The 27,650-nt window shown below is 45.2% G+C and overlaps 2 protein-coding genes across 3 annotated transcripts in view; both read left to right on the top strand.

Moving 5' to 3' along the window:
• Positions 1-27,650, top strand: part of LOC141121389 (von Willebrand factor A domain-containing protein 5A-like) — a gene marked incomplete in the record, with an annotated part of 791,688 nt that overhangs the window by 317,977 nt on the left and 446,061 nt on the right.
• Positions 4,380-27,650, top strand: part of LOC141121405 (von Willebrand factor A domain-containing protein 5A-like) — a 239,283-nt gene continuing 216,012 nt past the window's right edge. For both annotated transcript variants that reach the window (XM_073611105.1, XM_073611106.1), the window contains exons 1-3: positions 4,380-4,451; positions 4,943-5,145; positions 22,970-23,192. In XM_073611105.1, the coding sequence (XP_073467206.1) occupies positions 4,397-4,451; positions 4,943-5,145; positions 22,970-23,192 (481 nt within the window). In that variant the 5' untranslated portion in view covers positions 4,380-4,396. The remainder of the gene's footprint in view (positions 4,452-4,942; positions 5,146-22,969; positions 23,193-27,650) is intronic.

Here is a 27,650-nt window from a genome sequence, read left to right on the forward strand (position 1 = left end):
CTCTTCTACCCATGGTGCAAAGCAACAAGGTGAAGGTATCAAAAAATTAACACTGACTGCTGAGCGATGCAGTCTGGCTAAAAGCCTTGCTACCCAATGCTCAGTCTGGTGTTACTTTAGTAAATGCTGCCTAGGAGAATGATTGTGTCCCTTACATGCGACCGTCAGCTCTGTGTCCCTCCAGAAAGGCTTAGTGCACCTGTAATTAGTGCCTTTAATAACCTGCAGCCGGTCCTGTGGGCGTCTGAGCACACTGTGCTGACACCCTGCCCCCCCTTCAACCGTGCCCTCCCCCTTAGTTTTTTGAAAAAACGAGCGCTTCCCACGCTAGCCGACCCTTCTAAATCAAACATGGAGGATGCTGGGGGAGGGGGAGGAGGGATAGAGGCTGGTAATGATGGGCCTGCCTGTGTAATGGCGGCCGCAACGGCGGTGAAAATGCGGTGTCTAACCGCCTTACAGATCACCTGCAGCCTCCCCCTAGTCTGGGGGCAGATATCCCTGAGGAGAGCCCCTCATCCCATCTTACCTGGAGCCGGCCGGAGGAGCTTGTACAGCTTTGAACACTTGAGACAGACATCAGCATGAAAAGGTATGTGCTCTTGGCAGCCCCCGGTGGTCACAATAGGCATAGCATGCATTTACCTTAAAGGAGAAACCTACTAGAATTAAAAAATTCTGTGGAATCTCCCTTACCTTATCCAGCCACAGGGTTCTGTTGTACAGACCCAATCTTCGCCAATCACGGTGGGCTCCGTTTGAAAAAACCGTCAGAGACTGGGGCCCCCTACGAATAGGGGGATCCACAGTTCTGGCCCTGTAAAGCACCCGGCTAGAAATTAGGCTAGAAAAACCATTTTCTAATATGCGGGGTCCAGCTCTCTAAAATGAGAAGCATTACAGGTAAGACCTAGTTTCTTCGGACACGAGGCCCGGGTACCATTCAATTCGGCCATGAAAAGACACTTTGGAATGGATCCTGTTCGCCTGGCCTGCCCCAGTATAGGATATCAGGATATTCCCTTTGGAGCTCAGCACAGGACATCTTTACACGTCCATCACCTAAGACACTGGCGTAAAAACTGAGGTATCCCTGCAGGGGGAGGGATTATATAGGGGGTTGAACTTCCTGCTAGGGTGTGCCAGTGTCCAATCACCAATGATACCCTATATAACCCATCAGTAATTACTGTGGCTCTGTGTCCCGTGATGTTCGAGAAAGAAATTTAGTTTTGGGTGGACTGATCCTTTTAATATATGACTTCTACACTGACTCCAGTTTTTATACACAAGCCCCTTTCTTCATCTGTTGACATGACTTTGTTGGTATTCTCCACAATCCTGACTTTTATATTTGTTGTTCCATCTTCTTCAATAACTGATATAAAACCCTCCGCGTCACGAGTGTGAGCCTTGCGATCGTACGATTGTAGAGAGCACTGCCGGGAGTGGGAAAGGAATTGGTTTTCTGCAGGACAAAAGAGTCATCTTGGCTTCTGTCTGCTTTTGTTTTAACAGAAAGCTACAACAGGGCAAACCAAAGTGGAGATTACAGAGAGCGTGAAATACAAGCGAGCAATGCCCTTTTTTCTAGCAGTAAATCCAAATACAGCGGTACCTTGGATTACAAGTGTAATTCGTTCCAGAAAAAAGCTTGTAATCCAAAGCACTCGTATATCAAAGCGAGTTTCCCCATTGGAATCAATGGAAACTCAAATAATCTGTTCCAGTGGCACTGCTAGTGTATGCAGTACCACATGTGGCCAGAGGTGGGGGGGTGCCGGAGACATTCAGAAACACTCAGATGCACTCCTGAAGCTCAGAGATACTCGGGAATGTTTACGAGCAGCTCCGAGTGTCACCGGCGCCCCCCCACCCCGCACCTCTGGCCAAATGCAGTACTGCACACCCCAGAGGCTTGAATGCTGCTCGTTTTAAGAGACAACACTCGCAAACCAAGTCAGGATTTGAAAAAAAGAATAGCTCATACTGCCAAACGCTCGTAAACCGTGTTACTCGCAAATCCGAGGTATTACTGTATGAAAATAAAATCAGGAAAAAACTGCTGCGCCAACCAAACAAAATCAAGCCGCCAACACTAACAATTAGACTAATTGTATTAGATGATAAGGATAGAAAAGTGTAGCGCTATATTGTGCATAAAGAAGGTGTATCATGTATAACACCTATGTGCATATCAAACGTTAGGATCTGTTAAACCCAACATGTGAACTTACTAGTGATGGCCTCTATAGAAATAGAGTGATATAAATAGTGATGTCAACGTATAATGCGAACGTTAGGTTCTGTTAAACCCAACAGGTGAACCTATTAATAGTGACCTGTTTAAAAATAAAATTAAATGGAAAAATATATCTGTTGGTATCAACATATAATGAAAAAACCTATGAATCGTGTGCACACAATCAATATAATCATCAACCATCAAATCCAAAGCCCAAATGTGTATATTACAACATGACATAAGGTGGGGATAAATGGCGAGTCCCTGGGGTATTAAACAGTTCATTCAATTTTGTAAAGGAATCCTGGGTAGATGCAGGTATCACAATAACATCTATTCCTATCTTCAAATAGGCTTTTCCAACTCTTGACCAGGCAAAGAAAATGATGTAAAATGCCCTTACCAGACGCGGTGGACTCACAGGCCGTTGGCGGTGAGTCGTATGAGCTTGCACCGTTTAAGTACGGTAGGGTAACAGTTGTCCTTGGTCTCTGGCAAGAGGGTCTTGGAAAGGTTCCCAATCCAAAGCGATGTCCCGGATTCCTCCTCCAGCGAGCATTCGTATCTCATGCAATCTCCTCTGCTACTTCTTCCAGTAATGTCGGCTCTCGCCGACATTACTGGAAGAAGTAGCAGAGGAGATTGCATGAGATACGAATGCTCGCTGGAGGAGGAATCCGGGACATCGCTTTGGATTGGGAACCTTTCCAAGACCCTCTTGCCAGAGACCAAGGACAACTGTTACCCTACCGAAAACGGTGCAAGCTCATACGACTCACCGCCAACGGCCTGTGAGTCCACCGCGTCTGGTAAGGGCATTTTACATCATTTTCTTTGCCTGGTCAAGAGTTGGAAAAGCCTATTTGAAGATAGGAATAGATGTTATTGTGATACCTGCATCTACCCAGGATTCCTTTACAAAATTGAATGAACTGTTTAATACCCCAGGAACTCGCCATTTATCCCCACCTTATGTCATGTTGTAATATACACATTTGGGCTTTGGATTTGATGGTTGATGATTATATTGATTGTGTGCACACGATTCATAGGTTTTTTCATTATATGTTGATACCAACAGATATATTTTTCCATTTAATTTTATTTTTAAACAGGTCACTATTAATAGGTTCACCTGTTGGGTTTAACAGAACCTAACGTTCGCATTATACGTTGACATCACTATTTATATCACTCTATTTCTATAGAGGCCATCACTAGTAAGTTCACATGTTGGGTTTAACAGATCCTAACGTTTGATATGCACATAGGTGTTATACATGATACACCTTCTTTATGCACAATATAGCGCTACACTTTTCTATCCTTATTACTGTATGAAAAGCCACAACTGGAGGAGCAGCATGAGGGACCAATCAGGTGTACTGGATGTACAAATATTCTGATAGGAGGAGAGAGCAGAGCAGCAGAGATGAGTTCAGTCTGCTATTGTTCCCTCGGGGGGGGTGCAGGTGACCAGGATTTATGGTTTGCAGCAGGGTGGATATATAGCAATGTTTTTTTTTTTTTTAATCCAAAAAATCTGTTTTTTTTTATTTTTATCAATTTTATTTTAATAAAATGCTTTTTAAAGTAAAAATCTATCTAAAGATACATTAATAATTTAGTTTATTCAGATTGAAATGGATCTTAGTTATGTAGCATGAGGCTGCATATTCTGTAATATTTACATTTTTTGGTAAACTCACTCAATGAAACCAAGCTGAGATAACATGCGCTGCATTGATGCATTCACACATAATGTCACAGTAACCATGAGATAAAAACAAAGTTCAGGAATATTCCTTCATCCCATTTGTTTTGCAGATCTATGTGCACTACAAACTGTATGATTTGAATTGGTTGTATATGTTGACCTGGAGTTCAGTTTTACAGAAGGCCTTGTGTGTCCGGTGAATAGAGAATATACACAGGAAGGAAGGAAGGCCAGGATGGCTTTACCTGACTTCCTGCCCACCCAGTGGAGGACATACAGTACATGAGCTGAAAGCATGCGGGTTCTAAGAGTCAGCAATAGGTGGTGAAGGAGGGAAGAGGACTCTGAGGGTAGTCTGTATTCTGTACATACAGGCTGGAGCATTAAAATCTGACAATTTATATATTTTATTTCCTTTCAGATAACTTGCAAAAATGCCGCCATTTCCTCCATGTTGTGGTCTCATCATCGTGGCTTCCCGCCAGCCAGGTGAGTGTACAAGCAATGGCAGATTACAGCATATCCGCCCCCAGCTTGGACCAATGTAACTCTCTCTCTCTCTCTCTCTCTATATATATATATATATATATATATATATATATATATATATATACACACACCATACCTGAGTGATCCCTCTAGATCAGTGCTCTCCAAACTGCTTACCTTTATTAGGCCCTTGGGGCACTATTCCTCCCACTGATCCCAATGCTGGGGCACTGTTCCTCCCACTGACCCCCGCCAAAGATGCACTGTTTCCTCCCACTGACTCCAGGAAAATTTCAACTCCCAAATGCCACAATCCACGCCCCCTAAAATCTGAACGACATTAAACTGGCCCTTTGTTTAGAAAATTTGGATAGCTCTGATCTAGAAAGAAGCTGGAAATCACTGTTTTCCACCTAAGTGTTCACCAAATTTACACCTCACGTTGCAAGACAGCAGATTTAATTGTGTGATTCTCCTGTGTGTGTGTCCAGTCCCTCTGCAGGGGATCTGGGTTGACGTCCAGGTGAAAGGCTTTGTGGCGGACGTATCGGCAACTCTCAAATATAAGAACAAGGAGGAGAAGGCGGTGGAATCGGTCTTTGTCTTCCCCATGGATGAAGACTCCGCCATCTACAACTTTGAGGCCACAATAGAGGGGAAGAAGATTGTAGCCGACCTCCAGGAGAAGGAGCAGGTAATGAGGATTACAAGACAAACACATCAAAACACATTAAAATGTCATGAATTATACACTCTTTGTCTTTATTAGATTGCTATGTGATTATACGGCCTATAGTGTAATGATTAGTTCACCACTTGCCTTTTCTTGACTGAGACCTTGTAGATCCCCCGTTGATCTCTGTCCAAGGCTGTAAATGGCCCACAAGGGGCTCTGCCATTTGTTCCTAGGGAGTGCTTCCTAACTGTGTGGGGGATGGTTGTACTATGGGAAGGCAGAGATCCGTGTTCCTGCTTAGCAGAAATACAAGATCACAGCCTTCCCTTGTCACAGAACGGCGGTCTGCCTTGTTTACATAGACGTTCTGCCTGTCTCCTGAACGATCGGTGGGTCTGACCCTCTAAATAGCTTCCGCTGTGTCCAAACACAGCGGGAGCAGATCGCCAAGTGCCAGATCAGGTATCTAGAACGTGATCTGGTGCAGAGAGGCCTTCCTGCCGCAGTATATCTGCCTGGGGTGGTCGGGAAGAGGTTAATTTTGACTTGGAGAAAAAAAAATCAAGGCCCCCTGTACATTCTAGAGCTAGCAGAAAACAGATTCTGCAGGAACTCCTGGGATCGATATGAAGATTAATGCTAGCCGTATGAGTCATTTTTTTTTCTTTTCTCGTTCAAACAGTGTGTTGAACAAAAGAAAACGACTCATTTCCCACGTCCACACACTTGTATGTTGATAGGAGGAATCCCTCCCGCTAAGCTATTGTATTCTGACAGCAGGGAGACTTCCCGATCAATTCTATTGATTAACCACCTGCCGCCCAGACACCGTCAAATGACCGAGGGACGGTGCGGCTCTCGTTCTGGGAGGACGTCATATGATGGTGCCCCAGAGCAGCCACGATCACACTCCTGGCATGACCCCGATCTCTGTAAAGAGCCGTGTGATAACCATGTGATCGACTGTGTCCAATCACAGCCGGTCACATATGGAAGTGCCGTGAATCGGCTCTCCTCACACTGACAGAGTGTTTGGTGAGGAGTGCCGATCCGCGGCATATCTTCGCAGGGGAGACCTGGACAGGTAATCAGGGCACTGATTGCCAGTGCCCTGATTAGAGGAAAGCCCCAGCAGTGCCCCCCATCAGTGCCTCGCATCAGTGCGGCCTATCCATGCCACCTATCAGTGCCCAGCAGTGCTACCTATTAGTGCTCATTAGTGCCGCATATCAGTGCGACCTGTCGGTGCCCATCAGTGTGGCATATTAGTGCCTCCTCATCAGTGCCACCTAATCAGTGCCCATAAGTGCCACCTCATCAGTGCCCATCAATTCAGCCTCATCAGCGCACATCAGTAAAGGAGAAAAATTACTTATTTACAAAATTTACTGACAGAAACTAAGAAAAACTTTTTTTTTTTCAAAATTTTTTCTTTTTTTTTTTTTTGTAAACAATAAAAATTCCAGCAGTGATTAAATACCACCAAAAGAAAGCCCTATTTGTGTGAAGAAAAACATAAGAAAAATTCATATGGATACAGTGTTGTATAACCGCGCAATTGTCATTCAAGGTGCGACAGCGGTGAAAGCTAAAAAATGGCCTGGGCAGGAAGGGGGTGAAAGTTCTGGTATTAAGGTGGTTAAGAGGAAAATTTCCAACCGCCTGGTTGTGCACAAATCGATCAATAGATTTACAGCCTGCCCATACATGGATCAAAATTCAATCCCTGCTCAAACGAACGAATTTGAATCCATGTATGACCGGCTTAACACACACACATGTACAGGCACAAGGTGCCTCTATGTCATTAATGTTGCTACCTTAGGCACATTGTATTACAGATTAGGTAAACTTTAAAGTATAACTAAAGGCAAAACTTTTTTTTTTTTTTTTTTTTTTTTTTAGTTTTGTTTAGTTTAGGGCAGAGTGAAGAGGGATTAGAGCCCTTGTCCATTTTTATTGCTGTCTGTGCCCCTGTTAAGGCGATTCACCCTCTCTATTTGTCATGTTTACCATTATCATTAAAAATGAAAGTAAAGAGAAAACCCCAAATTTTGGGTTGTCCACAAAAAAGTAAAAGATGGGAAATCTTCCAATTGGGACACTAGTTCTGGTGACCTGGGGGTCCCCAAGAAATTCCTGTAATTTGCAGAGTTTTCCTCTCACTTCCTGTTTAGCTATGGGACAGGAAGTGAAGGGAAATCTCCACAATGGGACAGAGATGGTGGGGGAAAAAAAATCTGACAGCGGTTATAACCTTCCAAAATGAAAAAAAAAAGTTTTGCCCATAGTTCTACTTTAACTCTTTGTAATAAATGTAACTTTGGGGTTGATTTACTAAAGGCAAATCCACTGTGCACTACAAGTGCACTTGGAAGTGCAGTCGCTGTAGATCTGAGGGGAACATGCAAGGAAAACAGCATTTTTGCTTGCACATGGTTGGATGATAAAAATCAGCAGAGCTTCCCCTCATTTCAGATCTTCCACTTAGATCTACAGCGACTGCACTTCCAAGTATATTTGAAATGCCCTTAGTAAATAAACCCCTTTGTCTTAAGCACAATCCACAAGGGAAATGGGGAGTGGTGAGGAGCACCGGGGCTTTGTGATACCCAAGAGATAAAAAGGTATACACACAAAACTAGCATAAAAAACAGATGTTTATTGAAAAAGCTAAAATGTCCCCTCTGCATGTGAGGAGGCATGCAAACAGACCACGATGTCAGGGCTCAGCAGCCATGATTATCGTGGTCTGTTTGCAGAGGGGAGGGTATAGTTAGGCAGGATCAGCCAGGTGTTACAGGGTGCCAAATTACACAGAACAATCACTGTGCTGTGTAACATGCTTTTTTTTTTTAACAAACAAAGGTGCTTTATTGTCAAAGAAGGCAAAATTACAGAATACCGATTGACACAATACACAGCTCTGCATAGTAGGTGTACATGCTTTACCACAATATGTTCTATTCAGTATATATAACAATATGGCATTGTAAAAAGAAATTTCAATACCAGTAACCAAGTACTTCTGAGTGTCCGTCCACTAGATCCACCCCCACCCACCAAATACATTAGGAAACAGGATGGAGTGTATATCCCTAAGGCTCGGTTCACACTGGGACGACTTGGGATCCGACTTGTACGCCCTCAAGTCGCCCCAAGTCGCCCCAGAAAGAGATTCACATTATAGTGAATGGGAGCGTCTTAATAGACACTACTGAAGTCGCTCCGACTTCAGAGCGTACTCCCTGTACTACTTGGATCCGACTTGGTAGGCGACCTGTACCATAGAAATCAATGGAAGTCGCCTCCAAGTCGGATCTCTCTCTCAAAGTCAAGCGACTTTGCAGGGAAAACCCCTCCCTCCCAGAAAGCTGATTGTCCTGTGATTGGCCACAGCCAAAGTCGCCTGTCCTTGAAGTCGCGTTGTAATTTGCTAAAGTCGCGCTGAAGTCGCGCCGAAGTCGCGTTGAAGTCGCCGTGCAAAGTCGCGTTAAAGTCGTGTTGCCCCTGTGTGAATCGAGCCTAAGAGGCCATCCACGGAGCCCAAACTTTTTCAAATTTCCATGGACACCCACAGTTTATATACAGGGGGTCCCCGGGTTACAAACAAGATAGGGACTTTAGGTTTGTTCTTAAGTTGAATCTGTTTGTAAGTCGGAACAGGTAAATTTTTTAAGTGTAGCTCCAGCCAAAAAATCTATTTTTAAGTTTTGTAGATAGCATAGGGAAGGGTTATCACCCCTGTAACATTTGTTTTGCTGTCTGTGCCCATGTTCAGAAAATTTCACCTCACTTTCTGTCCCAATGACAACTGGATTTTGAAAATTTGGGGTTATTAGGGAAATAAGGATTGGTGATAAAGCATCAGTGGAGACACCTTTTTCCCATATTAACTCTTACAGGAGAGAATTTCCCTTCCTAGGGGTAGATTTGCTCTCACTTCCTGTTGTCTCCCTCCGTTTGTAAGTAGGAGTCGTTTGTAAGTCGGATGTTTGTAAGTAGGGGACCCCCTGTACGTCATTCTGTACATGGGGATGGCTGCTTCAATCTGTGCCACCCAGGCCGCAACCGACGGAGGGGAAGAATCAATCCACTTCATAAGGATTTCCTTTTTTGCGTAAAAAAGAAGATAGGAAATTAGGAGTTTAAGATGATAGGGCCTTTGTTCATCATCAAACACCCCCAACAGAGCTAGCGCAGGCAGAACCGGAAGAGATACTTCCAATCTGGAATTAATTTCTCCAAAAATCGCAGACCATAATGCCACTATAATGGGGCACTCCCAGAACATATGGAAAAAGGTACCAATTTGTATCTTGCATTTAGGACATACGGGATCTCTCTCAGGGAATATGCGATAGAGTCTCTGCGAGGTGTAGTAAACCCTATGTATAAATTTGACCTGTATCAGTTTATCCCTAGATGCTATCACTAATTTAGGGCCATAATCTAGACAATTGTCCCAACCGTCCTTGTCCATCGATGGGATGTCCGCCTGCCATCTTTCCCACAGCTTTCCTATTTTGGGGGAGTCCTTGCCCAACAGCGCATTATAAAGAGAGGATAGAGGTTTCAATAGATCGCCAGGGGACAAAAGTTCTTCAATGGGATCGGCTTGTAGGATTGGGGGTTGTGGGAACTGAGCCCTAGCCGCGTGTCTAAGCTGGAGATACTGAAATCTCATCCATTGTGGCAGCCCAAATTTAGCCATCAACTCCTGAAAAGGGAGCAGTTCTCCTCTAGGCATTATATGCTCCAGTGTTATAATACCGTATCTAGCCCAGACTTGAGGACCTGGAATAGTACAGAAGTGGTGAAGTGCTGGGTTTCCCCACAATGGATGAGGCGAGGATAGCTGCCCCGGCTTACGGAACCTCTGTCTAGCAGCCACCCATACCTTCCAGGTTGCCCGAGTAGGTGCGGGTACCTTAGGGTAAGCCCCCAGCCCTCTATAAGGGAAGTTGCGGAGGTCAGTCAGGGAGCCCAAACTGTTGGCTTCAAGACAGACCGCAGCATTAGATCTCGAGCCCTGATACCACCAATGCACTGTCACTAACATGGCTGCCCAGAAATAGGTTTGAAAATTGGGGAGAGCTAGCCCCCCAAATCCGCGGGCAACCACAATGTGGATCGAGCCAGCCTAGGGGTTCCCCCGGCCCAAATAAACGAACTCCCTAACCGATCAATCTCCTTAAATAATGCAATAGGAACCCAAACCGGGCAATTTCTGAATAGATAGTTGAACTTAGGTAATATCATCATTTTAAGGAGATTGATGCGTCCAAGAAGATTAAGTGGCAAGTTCCCCCATGCAGAGCATTTTGTGCGCAGTATATGTATTACAGGGGTTAGATTTTTGGCAATGAATTCAGAGGGGTTTCTTGTGATTACTATCCCTAGATATTTAAATTCCTTTACCATTTGCAGCGGGGAGGATTGGGGTCCAGAGGTAACGCCTTCGTCTAAAGCAGTGGTTCTCAACTCCTGTCCCCAGGACCCACTAACAGGCCAGGTTTACAAGATAACTGAAATACATCACAGGTGATATCATTTGCTGCTCAGTGATTGCAGTATTCTAGTCTTCATCTCCCCAAGGTAATATTTAAAATCTGGCCTGTTGGTGGGTCCTGAGGACTGGAGTTGAGAACCACTGGTCTAAAGGGAATATAACAGATTTGGTCCAATTTATTTTAACCCCCGACAGTCCACCAAAATTATCAAATATACGCAAAGCAGCTTGTAGAGAGGGCCCGTCGTCGTTCAAATATAAAAGTGCATCGTCGGCATAGAGGGAGAGGCGCTCTTCCATCATACCCACCCGCAAGCCCCGGACATCCGAAGCACCCCTAATAGCAATAGCCAGGGGCTCCAGTGCCAGGGCAAACAGGCTGGGGGAGAGCGGACATCCCTGCCTCGTACCACGATATAAATTGAAGGGGTCCGAGACCCAATTATTAGTGCGTACGCGGGCTCTGGGAGTATGGTATAGTAATTGTACACCATGGATAAATTTGAGATAAACGGATAGCCAAGACCTTAGCAAAAATCTTGGCATCCACATTAATTAAAGATATGGACCTGTAGGATGCACAGTCAAGTGGATCCTTACCGGGTTTAGGAACCAGTACAATAATTGCCTCGTTCATGGTATCAGGCAGAGTCTCCAATGTCGCGAATTTAGAGAGTAGTGAGGTCAATTTGGGAGCCAGGAGCTCAGAGAAATTGGAATAAAATTCAGATGGTAACCCATCTGCCCCAGGGGCCTTCCCTCCCCGGAGATGCCCCATGGCTACCTGGATCTCCTCAAGTGTAATATCTGCCTCTAGGCCCTCTCTTGCCTCGTCAGACAAAACAGGAATGGATAGGGAATCTAGGAAGGAGGATATGGAGGAGTCAGAAGCAGCTGCTCTAGAGGAGTAAACCTCCCGAAAATAGTCACGAAATCGATTGTTAATTCTACTGGGAGTTGTAAGACTTTGATCCGACCCATCTTTAATGGAACCTATAGGGGTTGAGGGTATGCTTCCCTTAGCCAGCCATGCCAGTAACTTCCCATTCTTCCCCCCATGCTCAAACACCCTCTGTGCTGAATAGAGTAATGCTTTGTCTGTTTGAGTCATCCTTTCAGTGGATAGAGCTCGTAGAGCTCGCTTCCATGCCCTATATCACTCATCATCAGGAGCAGAGACATATTCCGACTCCAACCTAGCCGCCAGCTCCTCAAGCTGTTCAAGGGAGTGAGTGGATTCCCGTTTCAATCTATTGATATTGACCCCGTATTCCCCCCGCATCCAAGCTTTGAAAGAATCCAAGAGAACAGGCGGGGAAACTGAACTCGCGTTGTCCGTCCAGAAATTGCAGATGGAGGCCGTGAGAGGTTCTTGTAATCTCTCATCATTGGCCCAAAATCTGGACAAGCGCCATAGGCGAGTTCCTGGAGGCACAGTGCAGGGCCAGAAGCATAAGCCAGGTCAATTCTCGATAGAGTTTTATGTGTAACTGAGTGGCAGGTGAATACTTTGGACTGCGGGTAAATGTGCCTCCAGATGTCAGTGAGGGCAAACGTGTCCGCCCACTGCTTGAGATCCGGAGTGTCACGTGCCGAGCCATGCAGTCGATCCAACTTTACAGAGGGGACCATATTGAAATCTCCCATGAGATAAACCAAAGCGGTGTCAAGTTGCACCACGATTTGCATAATCTCATGAAGGATTCCGCCAGTAGCCGGTGGTGGAACATAGATACCAACTAACACCACATTTTTATCGTAGACATTAGCATGTACAATAACAAATCTCCCTTCCTTGTCAGTTCTGACTTCTAGAAGTCTAAACGGCAAAGTCTTGTGGACCAGGATGCTGTCCCCACGGGCATACGTGGAGAAAGTGGAGTGGTAGTTTGGGCCAACCCAGGCTTTTCTAAGGCAAGGTGTTCTGCTGCTCTGCATATGTGTTTCCTGAAGAATACAGATCTGCGGCCTGTGTTTATGCAGGAAACGAAACACTAGGGAACGCTTCACAGCGGTATTAAGTCCCCGCACGTTCCATGATATTACTCTAAACTCAGCCATTGGATACGGGGTAAATTAGAAATATGAATATGGGCCAATCCGTGAGGGCAGCATCCAAGTCCAGCAACACACTCATTACCATGCACAGTACTATGTCATTAGATTTCAATAGTAAAATAGACAATTTTAAGCACCTGAAAAGAAAAAAACCGGTGAACAAAAACAACCCTTCAACCAATCCCCCCCCCCCCCACATCCCCCACCCCAACACAGGAATGCTTTGTTCACCAAACATCAAAAACCCCACGGTCAGGGAGCGTGGACCAGTGGGTGCTGACACTTAGTGGAAAACACGTCCACGTGGAGCGATGAGAAGCTCCGCCGCCACTAAAAAATAGGAGATGGAGTTCCAGCAAAAGAAAAAATATGGATTGTCAGACTGTTCCATTTCTTGTCAGTGTGTACTTCCTTCTTATTATTCGGAGCACTGGATTTGGTACAGTGCCTTCAGGATGAACAAGGCTCCCAAACAACATGCCCGGAAGGAAAGCAATCATCTAGGCAGTAGTGAACAACTTTCAAACGTAAAAGATGGAATGATTAAGCTTGCAGTACCTTACTTGAGCACTAGAGTTCGCCAGTGCCCAGTCCAGGGAGTCAGTCCATCAAGGTATAATGTAGAACCAAATCACAGGATGGATGAATAAACCACTGAGTAAGCCATAAAGTGGCAGGCTTAGAGGCATAATTCACCTGGCACAGCCAGGGGCACAGTACTTAAAGTTCTTGCAGGCAGGCTTTGCAAAAGACACAACAGGTGCAACATTAGTCCACCTAGCATTGAGAGGCATATTACTACAGAGCATTAAATAGTCATGCAACAGATCCCTCCAGCAGCATTCAGCGATTAGGAGGCAATGACTCCAGCCAAGCAGTGGCATCCCTGGGGGACATAAAAAACTTGGTTGTCTCCCCATCCTGAACCCGGAGCCGTGCAGGAAATAGTATGCTATATCGAATGCCTTTAAGACGCATGGCTGCCTTCACCTGGCCAAAAGAGCGTCTAAGCTTTTGTGTCTCAACATAATAGTCAGGGAAGGTAAGCAGTCTGCTGTTCTGGTGCTTCAATTCTCCTTTTACCCTGGCAGCCCTGAGCACTTCATCCCTGTAACGGAAATTAAGAAACTTTAAAATAAAAGTGCGTGGTGGTGCTCCAGGAGGGCCCGGTTTAGGAGGTATCCGATGGGCCCGCTCAACGGCGTAGAATGGCGAAAATTGGGCCTCAGGGAGAAGGTTCCGGAGCAGCTCTTCAATAAATTAATTCGGCCGCTGACCCTCTAACCCCTCTGCTAGGCCTACAATACGGAGATTGTTCCTCCTGTTGCGGTTTTCCGCATCCTCGGATTTATATTCCAGGGCTCTGATTTTAGTATGGAGGGCGCGCAGATCAGCCCCATGATTCTCCACAGTATCTTCCACATACCCCAGGCGCTGCTCAGCATCAGACAGTCTGGAGCGGATTTTGTCCATATCAAGTCTTATTAGCCCCACATCTATCTGCACCGCATCCACCTTAGTAGTTAGGGTGGTGAGAGAGGCCTGGCAATTACCTATGGCAGCCAGCACCTCAGCCAGGCCTGGCTGTGTGGAGGAGGATTGCTCTTGCTGCAGTGTTTGAGTGGCCATATTGATTAGAGCGTGCCGCTCAGTTCCCACGCGATCTGTACAGGCCGCCGCTGTTTCCTCAGTCACAGGGGGGAATTTGAGTTTCTTACCCCTTCCTTTTGATGTCCGGGGCGAGCGGCGGTACATGTCTAGGGTTCTGCCGGCGTTTGGTGCCTCTCAGCCGCCTTTTAGAAGAAGACAGTCCCGGATTGCAGCGGAACTCTCACAAACACGTCCACTCACAGCGCCATCTTGGCCACGCCCCTCCCGGCCTCACAATTCTGATGTGCTTGCCGTCTATGGCACCAACACAGTTAGGGAAGTTGCAGCGCTCCCAAAACAACTCAGCTTTGGTGTTCCATTCCTCTTTGTTTGGTTTTTTCATGACCACATCTCTTAGGACCTCCCAGATGGCGATACAGGTGTTACGCACAATTGTGCTCACTGTAGATTTTCCTAATTTGTACTCGTAGTGTAAGCTGGCATATGAATTTCCAGTTGATAGGTACCTAACAAAAAATATCAAATAAATTAGTTATGTTTTTTTTTTTATTACAGAAGGACTCATACGCACTAGGTGGAGGAGCCAGGACACACTTCAGAGAGTCAGAGGAAGTGAGAAGGTCAGAGGAAGTGAGAGGGTCAGAGGAAATAAGAGAGTCAGAGGAAGTAAGAGAGTCAGAGGAAGTAAGAAAGTTACAGTAAGTAAGAGAGTCAGAGGGAGTTAGAGAGTCAGGGGAAGTTATAGAGTCAGAGGAGGTCAGAGAGTCAGAGGGAGTTAGAGAGTCAGGGGAAGTAAGGGAGTCAGATTGAGTTTAGTCAGGGGACGTTAGAAAGCTAGAGAGTCAGAGGAGGTCAGAGAGTCAGAGGGAGCTGAATTGTTTCCAAAATATTTCATGCCAAGCATGTAATCCAAAAAATTTACATATTAAGTTTTTTAAAATAAAAAAAAAAATATTTTTTTTAGAAAACAATTTTGTTGTCATATCTGTCTGCATTCTTAGCATTCCTTACTATAGCTTACTATGGTGCATAGCATAAAATTTCACACACAAAGTATATCTATATTTTACCTTAATGTAACAAGCAACCTTTCCGCTGGCTCTACACTATTCTGAAAGGTGGTGTTCTGATACTCCAAACGTGTACCAAGCAGACGAAGCAATTCATCGAAACTAAGGAATAAAAGCACAAATTCAATGTAAGTGACAGGCTAAAGCCCATACACAAAATCAAATAAAATGGTAATAGGAAACTGTTCTAGTAAAAGGAGAAAAGCGATCAAAAGTGGGATTGGTGGTCAGTGGGATTGGTGGTCAGTGGCGTTGGTGTTCAGTGGGATTGGTGGTCAGTGGCGTTGGTGGTCAGTGGCGTTGGTGGTCAGTGGGATTGGTGGTCAGTGGAATTGGTGGTCAGTGGCGTTGGTGGACAGTGGCGTTGGTGGACAGTGGCGTTGGTGGACAGTGGCGTTGGTGGACAGTGGCGTTGGTGGTCAGTGGGATTGGTGGTCAGTGGCGTTGGTGGTCAGTGGCGTTGGTGGTCAGTGGGATTGGTGGTCAGTAGGATGCATGTCAGTGATAGATAAGAAGGAGGGAGGAAGGGTACAGGTACTAACCTATTTACTGACATCCGGGAATAGTTGAAGAACTTCTCCTCATGCTGCCTGAGATCATTGTAGAGGATCCTGAACTGGCCTCTCTCTTCCCTATTTTGAATAATTGGATGGACCCAATATCTTCTTGTACTCATCAGTGTCTTCCTCATCCTCCTCCTCCTCTTTCTCCTGCCTTTGTCCATCAGGACTAGGGATGAGCTTCGAGTTCTAGTCGAACTCATGTTCGACTCGAACATTGGCTGTTCGCAAGTTCACCGAACAGCGAACAATTTGGGGTGTTCGCGGCAAATTCGAATGCCGCGGAACACCCTTTAAAAGTCTATGGGAGAAATCAAAAGTGCTAATTTTAAAGGCTAATATGCAAGTTATTGTCATAAAAAGTGTTTGGGGACCCAGGTCCTGCCCCAGGGGACATGGATCAATGCAAAAAAAAGTTTTAAAAACGGCCGTTTTTTCAGGAGCAGTGATTTTAATAATGCTTAAAGTCAAACAATAAAAGTGTAATATCCCTTTAAATTTCGTACCTGGGGGGTGTCTATAGTATGCCTGTAAAGGGGCGCATGTTTCCTGTGTTTAGAACAGTCTGACAGCAAAATGACATTTTGAAGGAAAAAACTCATTTAAAACTACCCGCGGCTATTAATACATTGCCGACAATACACATAGAAGTTCATTGATAAAAACGGCATGGGAATTCCCCAAAGGGGAACCCCGAACCAAAATTTAAAAAAAAAAATGACGTGAGAGTCCCCCTAAATTCCATACCAGGCCCTTCAGGTCTGGTATGGATATTAAGGGGAACCCCGGCCAAAATTAAAAAAAAAAATGACGTGGGGTTCCCCCTAAATTCCATACCAGACCCTTCAGGTCTGGTATGGATTTTAAGGGGAACCCCGCGCCCAAAAAAAAAAAAAAACGGCGTGGGGTCCCCCCAAAAATCCATACCAGACCCTTATCCGAGCACGCAACCTGGCAGGCCGCAGGAAAAGAGGGGGGGACGAGAGTGCGCCCCCCCCTCCTGAACCGTACCAGGCCACATGCCCTCAACATTGGGAGGGTGCTTTGGGGTAGCCCCCCAAAACACCTTGTCCCCATGTTGATGAGGACAAGGGCCTCATCCCCACAACCCTGGCCGGTGGTTGTGGGGGTCTGCGGGCGGGGGGCTTATCGGAATCTGGAAGCCCCCTTTAACAAGGGGACCCCCAGATCCCGGCCCCCCCCCTGTGTGAAATGGTAAGGGGGTACAAAAGTACCCCTACCATTTCACTAAAAAACTGTCAAAAATGTTAAAAATGACAAGAGACAGTTTTTGACAATTCCTTTATTTAAATACTTCTTCTTTCTTCTATCTTCCTTCATCTTCTGGTTCTTCTGGTTCTTCTGGCTCTTCTGGTTCTTCCTCCGGCGTTCTCGTCCAGCATCTCCTCCGCGGCATCTTCTATCTTCTTCTCCTCGGGCCGCTCCGCACCCATGGCATGGGGGGAGGCTCCCGCTCTTCTCTTCTTCTTTTCTTCTCTTCTTCTCTTCTTCATTTTCTTCTCCGGGCCGCTCCGCAATCCATGCTGGCATGGAGGGAGGCTCCCGCTGTGTGACGGCGCTCCTCGTCTGACAGTTCTTAAATAACGGGGGGCGGGGCCACCCGGTGACCCCGCCCCCCTCTGACGCACGGTGACTTGACGGGACTTCCCTGTGACGTCACGGGGAATGCCACAGGGAAGTCCCGTCATGTCCCGTGCATCAGAGGGGGGCGGGGTCACCGGGTGGCCCCGCCCCCCGTTATTTAAGAACTGTCAGACGAGGAGCGCCGTCACACAGCGGGAGCCTCCCTCCATGCCAGCATGGATTGCGGAGCGGCCCGGAGAAGAAAATGAAGAAGAGAAGAAGAGAAGAAGAGAAGAAGAGAAGAAGAGAAGAAGATGAAGAAGATGAAGAGAAGAGCGGGAGCCTCCCCCCCATGCCATGGGTGCGGAGCGGCCCAAAGAGAAGAAGATAGAAGACGCCGCGGAGGAGATGCTGGACGAGAACGCCGGAGGAAGAACCAGAAGAGCCAGAAGATGAAGGAAGATAGAAGAAAGAAGAAGTATTTAAATAAAGGAATTGTCAAAAACTGTCTCTTGTCATTTTTAACATTTTTGACAGTTTTTTAGTGAAATGGTAGGGGTACTTTTGTACCCCCTTACCATTTCACACAGGGGGGGTCGGAATCTGGGGGTCCCCTTGTTAAAGGGGGCTTCCAGATTCCGATAAGCCCCCCGCCCGCAGACCCCCACAACCACCGGCCAGGGTTGTGGGGATGAGGCCCTTGTCCTCATCAACATGGGGACAAGGTGTTTTGGGGGGCTACCCCAAAGCACCCTCCCAATGTTGAGGGCATGTGGCCTGGTACGGTTCAGGAGGGGGGGGCCGCACTCTCGTCCCCCCCTCTTTTCCTGCGGCCTGCCAGGTTGCGTGCTCGGATAAGGGTCTGGTATGGATTTTTGGGGGGACCCTACGCCGTTTATTTTTTTTTTTTTTGGCGCGGGGTTCCCCTTAAAATCCATACCAGACGGGGTTCCCCTTAAAATCCATACCAGACCTGAAGGGTCTGGTATGGAATTTAGGGGGAACCCCACGTCATTTTTTAATTTTTATTTTGGCCGGGGTTCCCCTTAATATCCATACCAGACCTGAAGGGCCTGGTATGGAATTTAGGGGGACTCCCACGTCATTTTTTTTTTTTATTTTGGTTCGGGGTTCCCCTTTGGGGAATTCCCATGCCGTTTTTATCAATGAACTTCTATGTGTATTGTCGGCAATGCAATAGCCGCGGGTAGTTTTAAATGAGTTTTTTCCTTCAAAATGTCATTTTGCTGTCAGACTGTTCTAAACACAGGAAACATGCGCCCCTTTACAGGCATACTATAGACACCCCCCAGGTACGAAATTTAAAGGGATATTACACTTTTATTGTTTGACTTTAAGCATTATTAAAATCACTGCTCCTGAAAAAACGGCCGTTTTTAAAACTTTTTTTTGCATTGATCCATGTCCCCTGGGGCAGGACCCGGGTCCCCAAACACTTTTTATGACAATAACTTGCATATTAGCCTTTAAAATTAGCAATTTTGATTATTCATGTTCGTGTCCCATAGACTTTAACGGTGTTCGCGTGTTCGAACAAACTTTTTTCCTGTTCGCATGTTCTGGTGCGAACCGAACAGGGGGGTGTTCGGCTCATCCGTAATCAGGACTGCAGCAGTAGCAGTAACAACTGCTGCTATCAACGGCATTTGATGAAACATAATGATCAAAAATCAAAATCCTCACTGACTACTCACAGACAAACCACACTCCTCAACGACAATACTCCTCCACAAAGGAAAACAAGGAAGAGCACAGGAAGTTAACACCCATTTCTTTTCTTGCCTTTTCGATTGGCCTGAGCACAAATCGCATCTGTGCCTAATTTACATGTAAAGCGCATACAATTCGCATACAATTCGCATTAGATTTGAAATAAAATCGCGCTGGTAATAATCAAACACGCAATGAAAAAATTTGCATCTAAATCGCATCGCACAAGTGTGAACCGGCACTAAAGGAACAGAATCTGTGTTTGTTAACCCAAAAAAAAAAAAAAAAAAAAACGCTTTAAAGAATGGATGTAACCAACCACCCCACCATGTCTCTTTACTAATACTACAAATAGACTTTAATCTTTTGGTTTTATTTTTGTTTCTACTCTGTAATGCATGGTGTAGCACCCTCTAGGTTGCTAGATGATGTAAATAGTTTTTTTGGCAGAGTAGGCAAATTTAGGCAGGCCTAGCTGGTAGCTAGGCCTGTTTGTTTTGATATGGGTTGGGAGTGACTCAGGGTAGAGCTGGTGACTGACAGGCAGCATCACTGGGGCTTCCCACTTCTTTTTAAAATATTCTAGTGTCTTCTAGAAAGGAAGGAGAAGAGAGGTGGACCTGTCTGGTGTATTCTAGGGAGCCCTGAGCAATCCCCAATTTGGATTGGCAGGGGACAGGCCTCCTTAAATACCCAGGGTCAGCCCAGCTGGAGAGGAGTTGTTCAGGTGGAAGCTGGAGGAGATGGAGTGTTAGGCTGTCAGTAGCCTTTGAGCAAGCTCTCCAGTCTGGGGGGGTCACCTTGGTCCTGGGGCTCGGGTGCGAGCGGGCCCCTCTAAGAACACTTAGAGGTGTCCTGGACTGGCGGCATGGGAGCAAGGAGAGGACTGCGGGAGAGAGCACTGCCAGGCAAGTCTCCATGGAGGAACAACAGGTCGCAGCCAAGAGGGCTGGTGAGTGATGCACAGTTGGGAGGACTGGGGAGACACGCCTGAGAGGACTGGAAAAGAGCAGTCTGGGATGGGTGCAGAGCCAAAGGAGTGGACTGTGGAAACATGGGCATTGGAAAGAGGCAGCTGCAACCAGGAGGGCTGGCACAGCCTGAAGATGTGGTACTGGGCTCAGTAGCCACATGGACAGCTAGCACTAAGGACTACCATATTTTGTCACTAAACTAAAGGGGCCCGTGGTCCCTGCCCGCAAAGGGCATTCACCTTAGGCCTGGTTGAGTCCCTTCCGGCCTACAAATTAGTGCTAGCTGTTCCTGGAAGTGTAAGCAAGTGAAGTGCTGGATGCGTTGAGGAGGATTTTTGTCAAAAGGGCGCATGCCAGGATCTTGTCTTCCATACTATTGGTACACAATTGTTGTGCAACAAACACGAACATAGTGACGTACTACGAGGAATTCCAGCTCTTGAGCGCCACCCTTTGGGCACCTTCTGCTAATTTCGTGTTCGGTGAGCATTGATTCCGAGCATGCGTGTTTGTACTTTTCGACTTTTGTGTGACGGATTTGTGACCATACCATTACTGACCATACGAAAATCTGACGTCAAACCATTGTCCGCCGAAAATTTACTAGCCTGCCATCCAACATTTTTTGGCTGAAAGTTGGACAACAATTGTCAAAAGGAGCATACTAACGGTAAGATTTTAGGACAACAGTCTGTCAACAGACAATCCCCTGCCAACAATCGTACCGTGTGTACGAGGCTTAAGAGTGTCTAATCGTGTGCCTGTCTGGGCGGGGTGACAGGTGGACTACAACAATCAGCAGCCCCTGCGGGGGTACCGCTACAATGACATGACGGTTGTCTGTGTTGCCTTGTAAATTAAAAAAATATCACCAATCACAAGTTATCTTATTACTTCTATGCAACAGAAAGAGAAGCAAAGATTTAGCGGGCGCTGTTGGTTACCTAAATACCCTTCCCAAAAGGATACTGAACTGAGTCTTAAATAAAGACTCGGGTCTCCCAAAGACCCTACAATGTTACACTCCTGTGAGTGTGTCTATTACGGCGTGGCATGGTCCGTCCTTCCTTTCTCTTATTGTTTAAAAGGCTAAGACTTTATCAGAGACAGGGTAGGAAAGAATTTGTCAAAATAGACAAAGGTCCATCCCACCGCAGATGATTGTCTTATCCCATCTGAAGAAAATAGTAGGTATTCTGGAGGACCACCCGTCTATTAGGTACACCAACAGGGCCCTCAGATATCCGGAGACACCATGAAACAAGAAGCAAGTTATGCATTCGTAAAATGTCTGCCTTTATTAGGTGTGTTACAACTTTTATATGGTTCAACACACCAATAGAAACAGGGCAGAGGGAAGTGGTTAGTAAATTATGTATTTGTATAGAAATATATAGTTACATGGTTATACAAGTCAGTGACTCTCCAGGATACCTCATCATGAATTAACACGGGTCGACAGGCTGTATGGTTTTGAGTCACAAACATCCTGCCCCATGGCCTACCAACCCACAATGACGTATATAGAGCACAGTGCTTGTGCACGCATCGTTCCAAGCATTCTGTTATAGTTGCAAATTTAAGTCATCTTGTATACTGAAATGGCAGAGCATGTTTTGGGCATATTACTACATATAGAATGTGTGATTAAATTATCTACTGATCTGCGGATATACAGTGTATTGGGTTTTACGATCTTTAGTCATAGACATGCAGTAAAACTTTGGATTGCAAGCATAATTCTTTCCAGAAACATGCTTGTAATCCAAAGCACTTGTATATCCAAGCAAATTTCCCCATAAGTAGTAATGGAAACTCAGATTATTCGTTCCACAACCATTTATTCATAAGTCCTTCAGTCTATAGTCCGTATAAAAAGATTATAGCAATGTGACTTCAAGACAACTTCGAGGTAACTTCAAGGAATGCCCGGGGTAATCTTCCTGTAATGTGGGTTCCAAATCGGATCACTTTAGATGGGGATCCCCTTTCACAGTTGTGCAACCTGTCCTGCAACTTGGGACTGCAAAGTCGCATGACAAATCGTACCCCATGATTTCCATCGAGTACCATTCATATCTGTGTGGCTTTAATTCGCAGAAACTTAAAAGTAGTCCCTGCACTATTTGGGCCAACTTTGATGCGACCTGAGGTCCTTAGACCTCAAGATTACACAGGCATTGCTTCAAGTCGCGCGACTTTCAGGTCGTACAAGTGTGAAAGAGGCCTTAAGGCTCATGCAGCTTGAAGAAGCTTATGCTTTTTTTTTTTTGTGCTTTTGTGCACATTTTTATTGAGCTTTTTTGAGCATAAGCGTTTTTTAGTTTCACCAACCATCCTCGCTTCTCTTTTATACTCTTCTATGTCTTATAACGTGACACTACTCATATTTCAAGACATCGCTCGTCTATCAAGTTAAAATTTATTTAAAAAATGTGCTCGTCTTGTAAAACACTCGCAGGCCAAGTTACTCGCAATCCAAGGTTTTACTGTACTTCCTTTCTATTTTGGGAGATTTAACAGAAAAACTGGACACAAAATGTAAAGTTAGAATTTAGTAATGTAAATTAATGCTGTACACCATATACAGATCAGTAGTTTTTAAAATATTAAATATTAAATATAAAAAAACTATATAAATGAAATTGTGTTCATGGGTCAAATTCAAAGATCTAAATTGCTGAAATTTTTTTAAAATTACACAACAGTAACAGTTTTATTGTTCCTCCCTCTCTTCTTCAGGCTCACAAGACCTACGATGAGGCCATCAGCCAGGGTAAGCAAGCCTTCCTCCTGGAGGAAGATGAGAGCTCGGCAGACATCTTTAGCTGCCGTGTTGGGAATCTCCCTCCTGGCCAGGAGGCCGAGGTCAACCTGAAATATGTGCGGGAGTTGTCGGTGGGGGCAGACGGAGCTGTGCGCTTTGTACTCCCGGCTGTCCTAAACCCAAGATACACCCCAAAAGGTACAAGTACAGATAAGCAGTTTATTTTAATTTTTTTTTTGTAATGCTTCTATTTGCTTCTCTGAAAGGACCACTAAACCCTAAAGTGAACCTGACCCGGCCTAAAAAGTTTCCAAAGCAACAAGTGCAGATGCCATGTACGTTTTACCCTCAAACCATTTCCTGTGTGTCCCAGTGGAGCCTTTTGCATCGTAGACCCACACTGTACATGGCCCTTGACTTCTCTCCGAATTGGAATCCCAGAGCTAAACCCAACCCATTAAATTTGAAATGCCAGAACTTGTGTGTGAAGTAAAGACGACTAGCCTTTTTTTTTTTATCAAGAAAAACCAAGTTTATTGAGATGCAATCAAAATGTACATACACACATACGAGTGAATCTTATTAAGCAATAAAACACCACAGAAAGAAATGTTCCAGCAAAATAAAACATAAAAAATTATAAAAAACAGATTACAAGTAGAGTATGACACAGATTGACATAGGGTATATTCCTAAGGCCCCTTTCACACTTGTACGACTTCAAAGTCATGCAATTTTACCGTGATTTAGTGGCCGTGATTTTGCCGCAATTTTACCGCGATTTGGGAGCAGTACTACTTTGTACGACTTTGCCACAACTTTGGCATTAACTATTCTCAGCTTGTGCTTACAAAGTCATACTGAAATCGTGTCTTTATTATTCAGGTACGATTGGCATGCTACTTGAGGGTTTAACATTGAGGTCTATGGACATCAACTCGCATGGAAGTTGGACCAAAATAGTGCAGGGACTACTTAGAAGTCGGCACGACTTAAAGTCGTGCCAGTATGAATGGTAGTCATTGAAAATCATGGAGAATGACTTGTCATACGATTTTGCAGTACAAAATCGTGGGACAAGTCGTATAAGTGTGAAAGGGGCCTTAGTGTCTTATATACCTAGGAACAGAACTACGAAGTGCAAGTCTCTCCATCCTCCAGCCATCTATCCCAAACATTAGAGAATTTCTGCGGGTGACCTCTGTGGGTGTATATCATTTTCCTATATGGAAGGGTATCATTAATTTCGCTTTTCCACCCCTGCAGTGTCGGGGGTACTGCCTGCATCCAAACCTTGGCAACCACTTTCCGTGCTAAGAATAGGGTTTCACACACAAATATTGCTTGGTATTTGACCACGTCAATGTCAGGTAGTAGGCCTAGGAGGCACAACTTCGGGTCCAGACCCACAAGAGAGCCCATATTATCATGCAGAAACTGAATCACCTGAAGCCAATAAGTCTGTATGTTCGGGCAACTCCATATCAAGTGATAAAATGTGCCGGGAGTCAGCAAGCACATGGGGCATAAGGGGCTTCTTATAGGTTGAAACTTAGCGAGTTTCAAGGGCTTTAAGCATGCTCGATGTACAATATATAGTTGTGTCAATCTATCTGAGAGTTTAGGGGATGCCGTCTTAACTCCTAGAATTTCCTCCCAGTCTTAGTTATCAATAGGGCCAATATCCTGCTCCCACGCTATTTTAGCTGTCTGAGAAACCCTATGCACCCTGTGAAGTCAGATAATATAATATAAGTTGGTTCTGCCCCAAGTATAATATTAAGGACCAGCAGGGTGTCGAGAGCAATGGCAGCATCAGCAGACTGTGCTCGGACCGCATGCCTGAGTTGTAGATACCGAAACAGTAGGTGGTTCGGAAGTGAAAATTCTTCCTTGAGTGTTTGAAAGCTTTTGGGTCCAGTCTCCGTCAAGACTTGGGACAGATAAAGTATACAGAGCTGCGGATCAGGTACAGTACTCAACTCAGGTAGGTGACTGTTAAACCATAGTGGGGTGTATGAATGTACGTGTGACCGGTTCTGTTTCTTTAGTGCTATATCCCATATCTTCTAGTGATGGGATAACATCCCTGTATTATATCGAGGAGATTTGTGTCCGCAATATCCCTTTCGGAGAATGGACTGAATAGGGGTGTGTAAGGGGCTTCCCGGTTCGTCGCACACTAAAGTCCTATATCTCTGGGATTCGGTAGTATGAGAATAGTACAAGTGTGAAAGTTGTGATGCCACATAGTAGTCTTGAATATCCGGGAGGGAACACCCACCTTCCAGAGCGGGTTTTTTAAGAACACGCCATGCCAATTTATGCCTACCTTGGCCCCATATAAATGAATTTAAAATGGCTTCCATCTGTTTAAAGACTTTAAGAGAGATGTACATAGGAGCATGGCAAACCGCATACAAAAAATTTTAGGCAACAAAATCATTTTTATTAAATTGATTCTACTCATTACTCCTAGACGTAGTCTTGACCAGGTCTGGGTTTTGGATTTAATAACCACAAATAGGGGCTCCACATTAACCGTTACCCAACCGCCTTACACAGATATACTGCGGCAGAAGGGCACGTACAGGCAAATTAACGTACCTGTACGTTGCCCTTTAAGAGGAGGCTTGTGGGTGTGCGCGCATGCCCACTGGGAGCTCCATGATCGTGATCGCGGGTCCGCAGGGATACCCGCGATCGTCTCATGGTGAGGAAGATCGGGGAGATGCTAATGTAAACAAGCATCTCCCTGTTCTGCCTAGTGACACTGTCACTGATCTCTGCTCCCTGTGATCGGGAGCGGCGATCAATGTAGTGTCACACACAGCCCCTCCCCCCACAGTTAGAAACACTCCCTAGGACACACTTAACCCCTACAGTGCCACCTAGAGGTTAACCCCTTCACTGCCAGTGACATTTTTACAGTAATCAATGTAATTTTTTAGCATTGATCGCTGTATTAATGCCAATGGTCCCAAAAAATGTGTCAAAATTGTCCAATGTGTCCGCCATAATGTTGAAGTTATGATAAAAATCTCTGATCGATGCCATTACTAGTAAAAAAAAAAAATATTAAGAAAAATGCCATAAAACCATCCCCTATTTTGTAGACGCTATAACTTTTGCGCAAACCAATCAATAAACGCTTATTGTGATTTTTTTTTTTACCAAAAATATGTAGAAGAATACGTATCGGCCTAAACTGAGGAAAAAAAATGTTTTTTTATATATTTTTTGGGGATATTTATTATAGCAAAAAGTAAAAAATAATGCTTTTTTTTCAAAATTGAAACCGCAGAGGTGATCAAATGGCACCCAAAAAAAAGCTCTATTTGTGGGAAAAAACATCAATTTTGTCTGGGAGCCACGTCGCACGACCGCGCAATTGTCAGTTAAAGCGACGCAGTGCCGAATCGCAAAAAGTGCTCTGGTCTTTGGCCAGCAAAATGGTCCGGGGCTTAAGTGGTTAAGTGAGACATAGTCCCCAAGGTTTCTGGTGACCCTCACTTCCAGATATTTGATCTCCGCCACTCTCTTTAAGGGAAGTTCCGGAAACATAACAGGTGGAGGATAATGGTCCAATGGGAGAATTTGAGACTTGTCCCAATTAATTCTCAGGCCCGAGTATTTACCCATTGTCTCTATGATTTTTAGTGCTGCTTGTAGTGAGGGTCCCTGGTCAGCTAGATAGAGTACTGTATCATCAGCATAAAGGCCTATTTTTTCCCAGGAGTCTCCCCGTCTGAGACCTATTACATCTGAGCTCGCTCTAATGGCTATAGCCAAGGGTTCTGCTGCAAGGGCATACAGTAATGGTGACAGGGGGCAGCCCTGTCTCATGCCCCCCTCAAGGGAAATTTGGTCTGATAGCCACCCATTTATGAACACCCACGCCTTAGGGGTCTGATAAAGAAGCTGTACCCATTTAATAAAGTTTGGGCCAAACCCATAACTGCGCAGGCACTCCAACAGATATACCCATTCGACTCCTATAGATGCTTGTAAAAACAAATGCCTGCCCCGTTGGTCCGACTCCACCGTTATGAGTTATATATAGTATATAGTATAGTAGGTGAGGTTGAAAAAAGACACAAGTCCATCAAGTCCAACCTATGTGTGTGATTATGTGTCAGTATTGCATTGTATATCCCTGTATGTTGTGGTCATTCAGGTGCTTATCTAATAGTTTCTTGAAGCTATCAATGCTCCCCGCTGAGACCACCGCCTGTGGAAGGGAATTCCACATCCTTGCCGCTCTTACAGTAAAGAACCCTCTACGTAGTTTAAGATTAAACCTCTTTTCTTCTAATTTTAATGAGTGGCCACGAGTCTTGGTAAACTCTCTTCTGCGAAAAAGTTTTATCCCTATTGAGGGGTCACCAGTCCGGTATTTGTAAATTGAAATCATATCCCCTCTCAAGCGTCTCTTCTCCAGAGAGAATAAGTTCAGTGCTCGCAACCTTTCCTCATAACTAAGATCCTCCAGACCCTTTATTAGCTTTGTTGCCCTTCTTTGAACTCGCTCCATTTCCAGTACATCCTTCCTGAGGACTGGTGCCCAGAACTGGACCGCATACTCTAGGTGCGGCCGGACCAGAGTCTTGTAGAGCGGGAGAATTATCGTTTTATCTCTGGAGTTGATCCCCCTTT

This window comes from Aquarana catesbeiana, linkage group LG01 (assembly GCF_042186555.1).
Source record: "Aquarana catesbeiana isolate 2022-GZ linkage group LG01, ASM4218655v1, whole genome shotgun sequence".
Taxonomy (NCBI): Eukaryota; Metazoa; Chordata; class Amphibia; order Anura; family Ranidae; genus Aquarana; species Aquarana catesbeiana.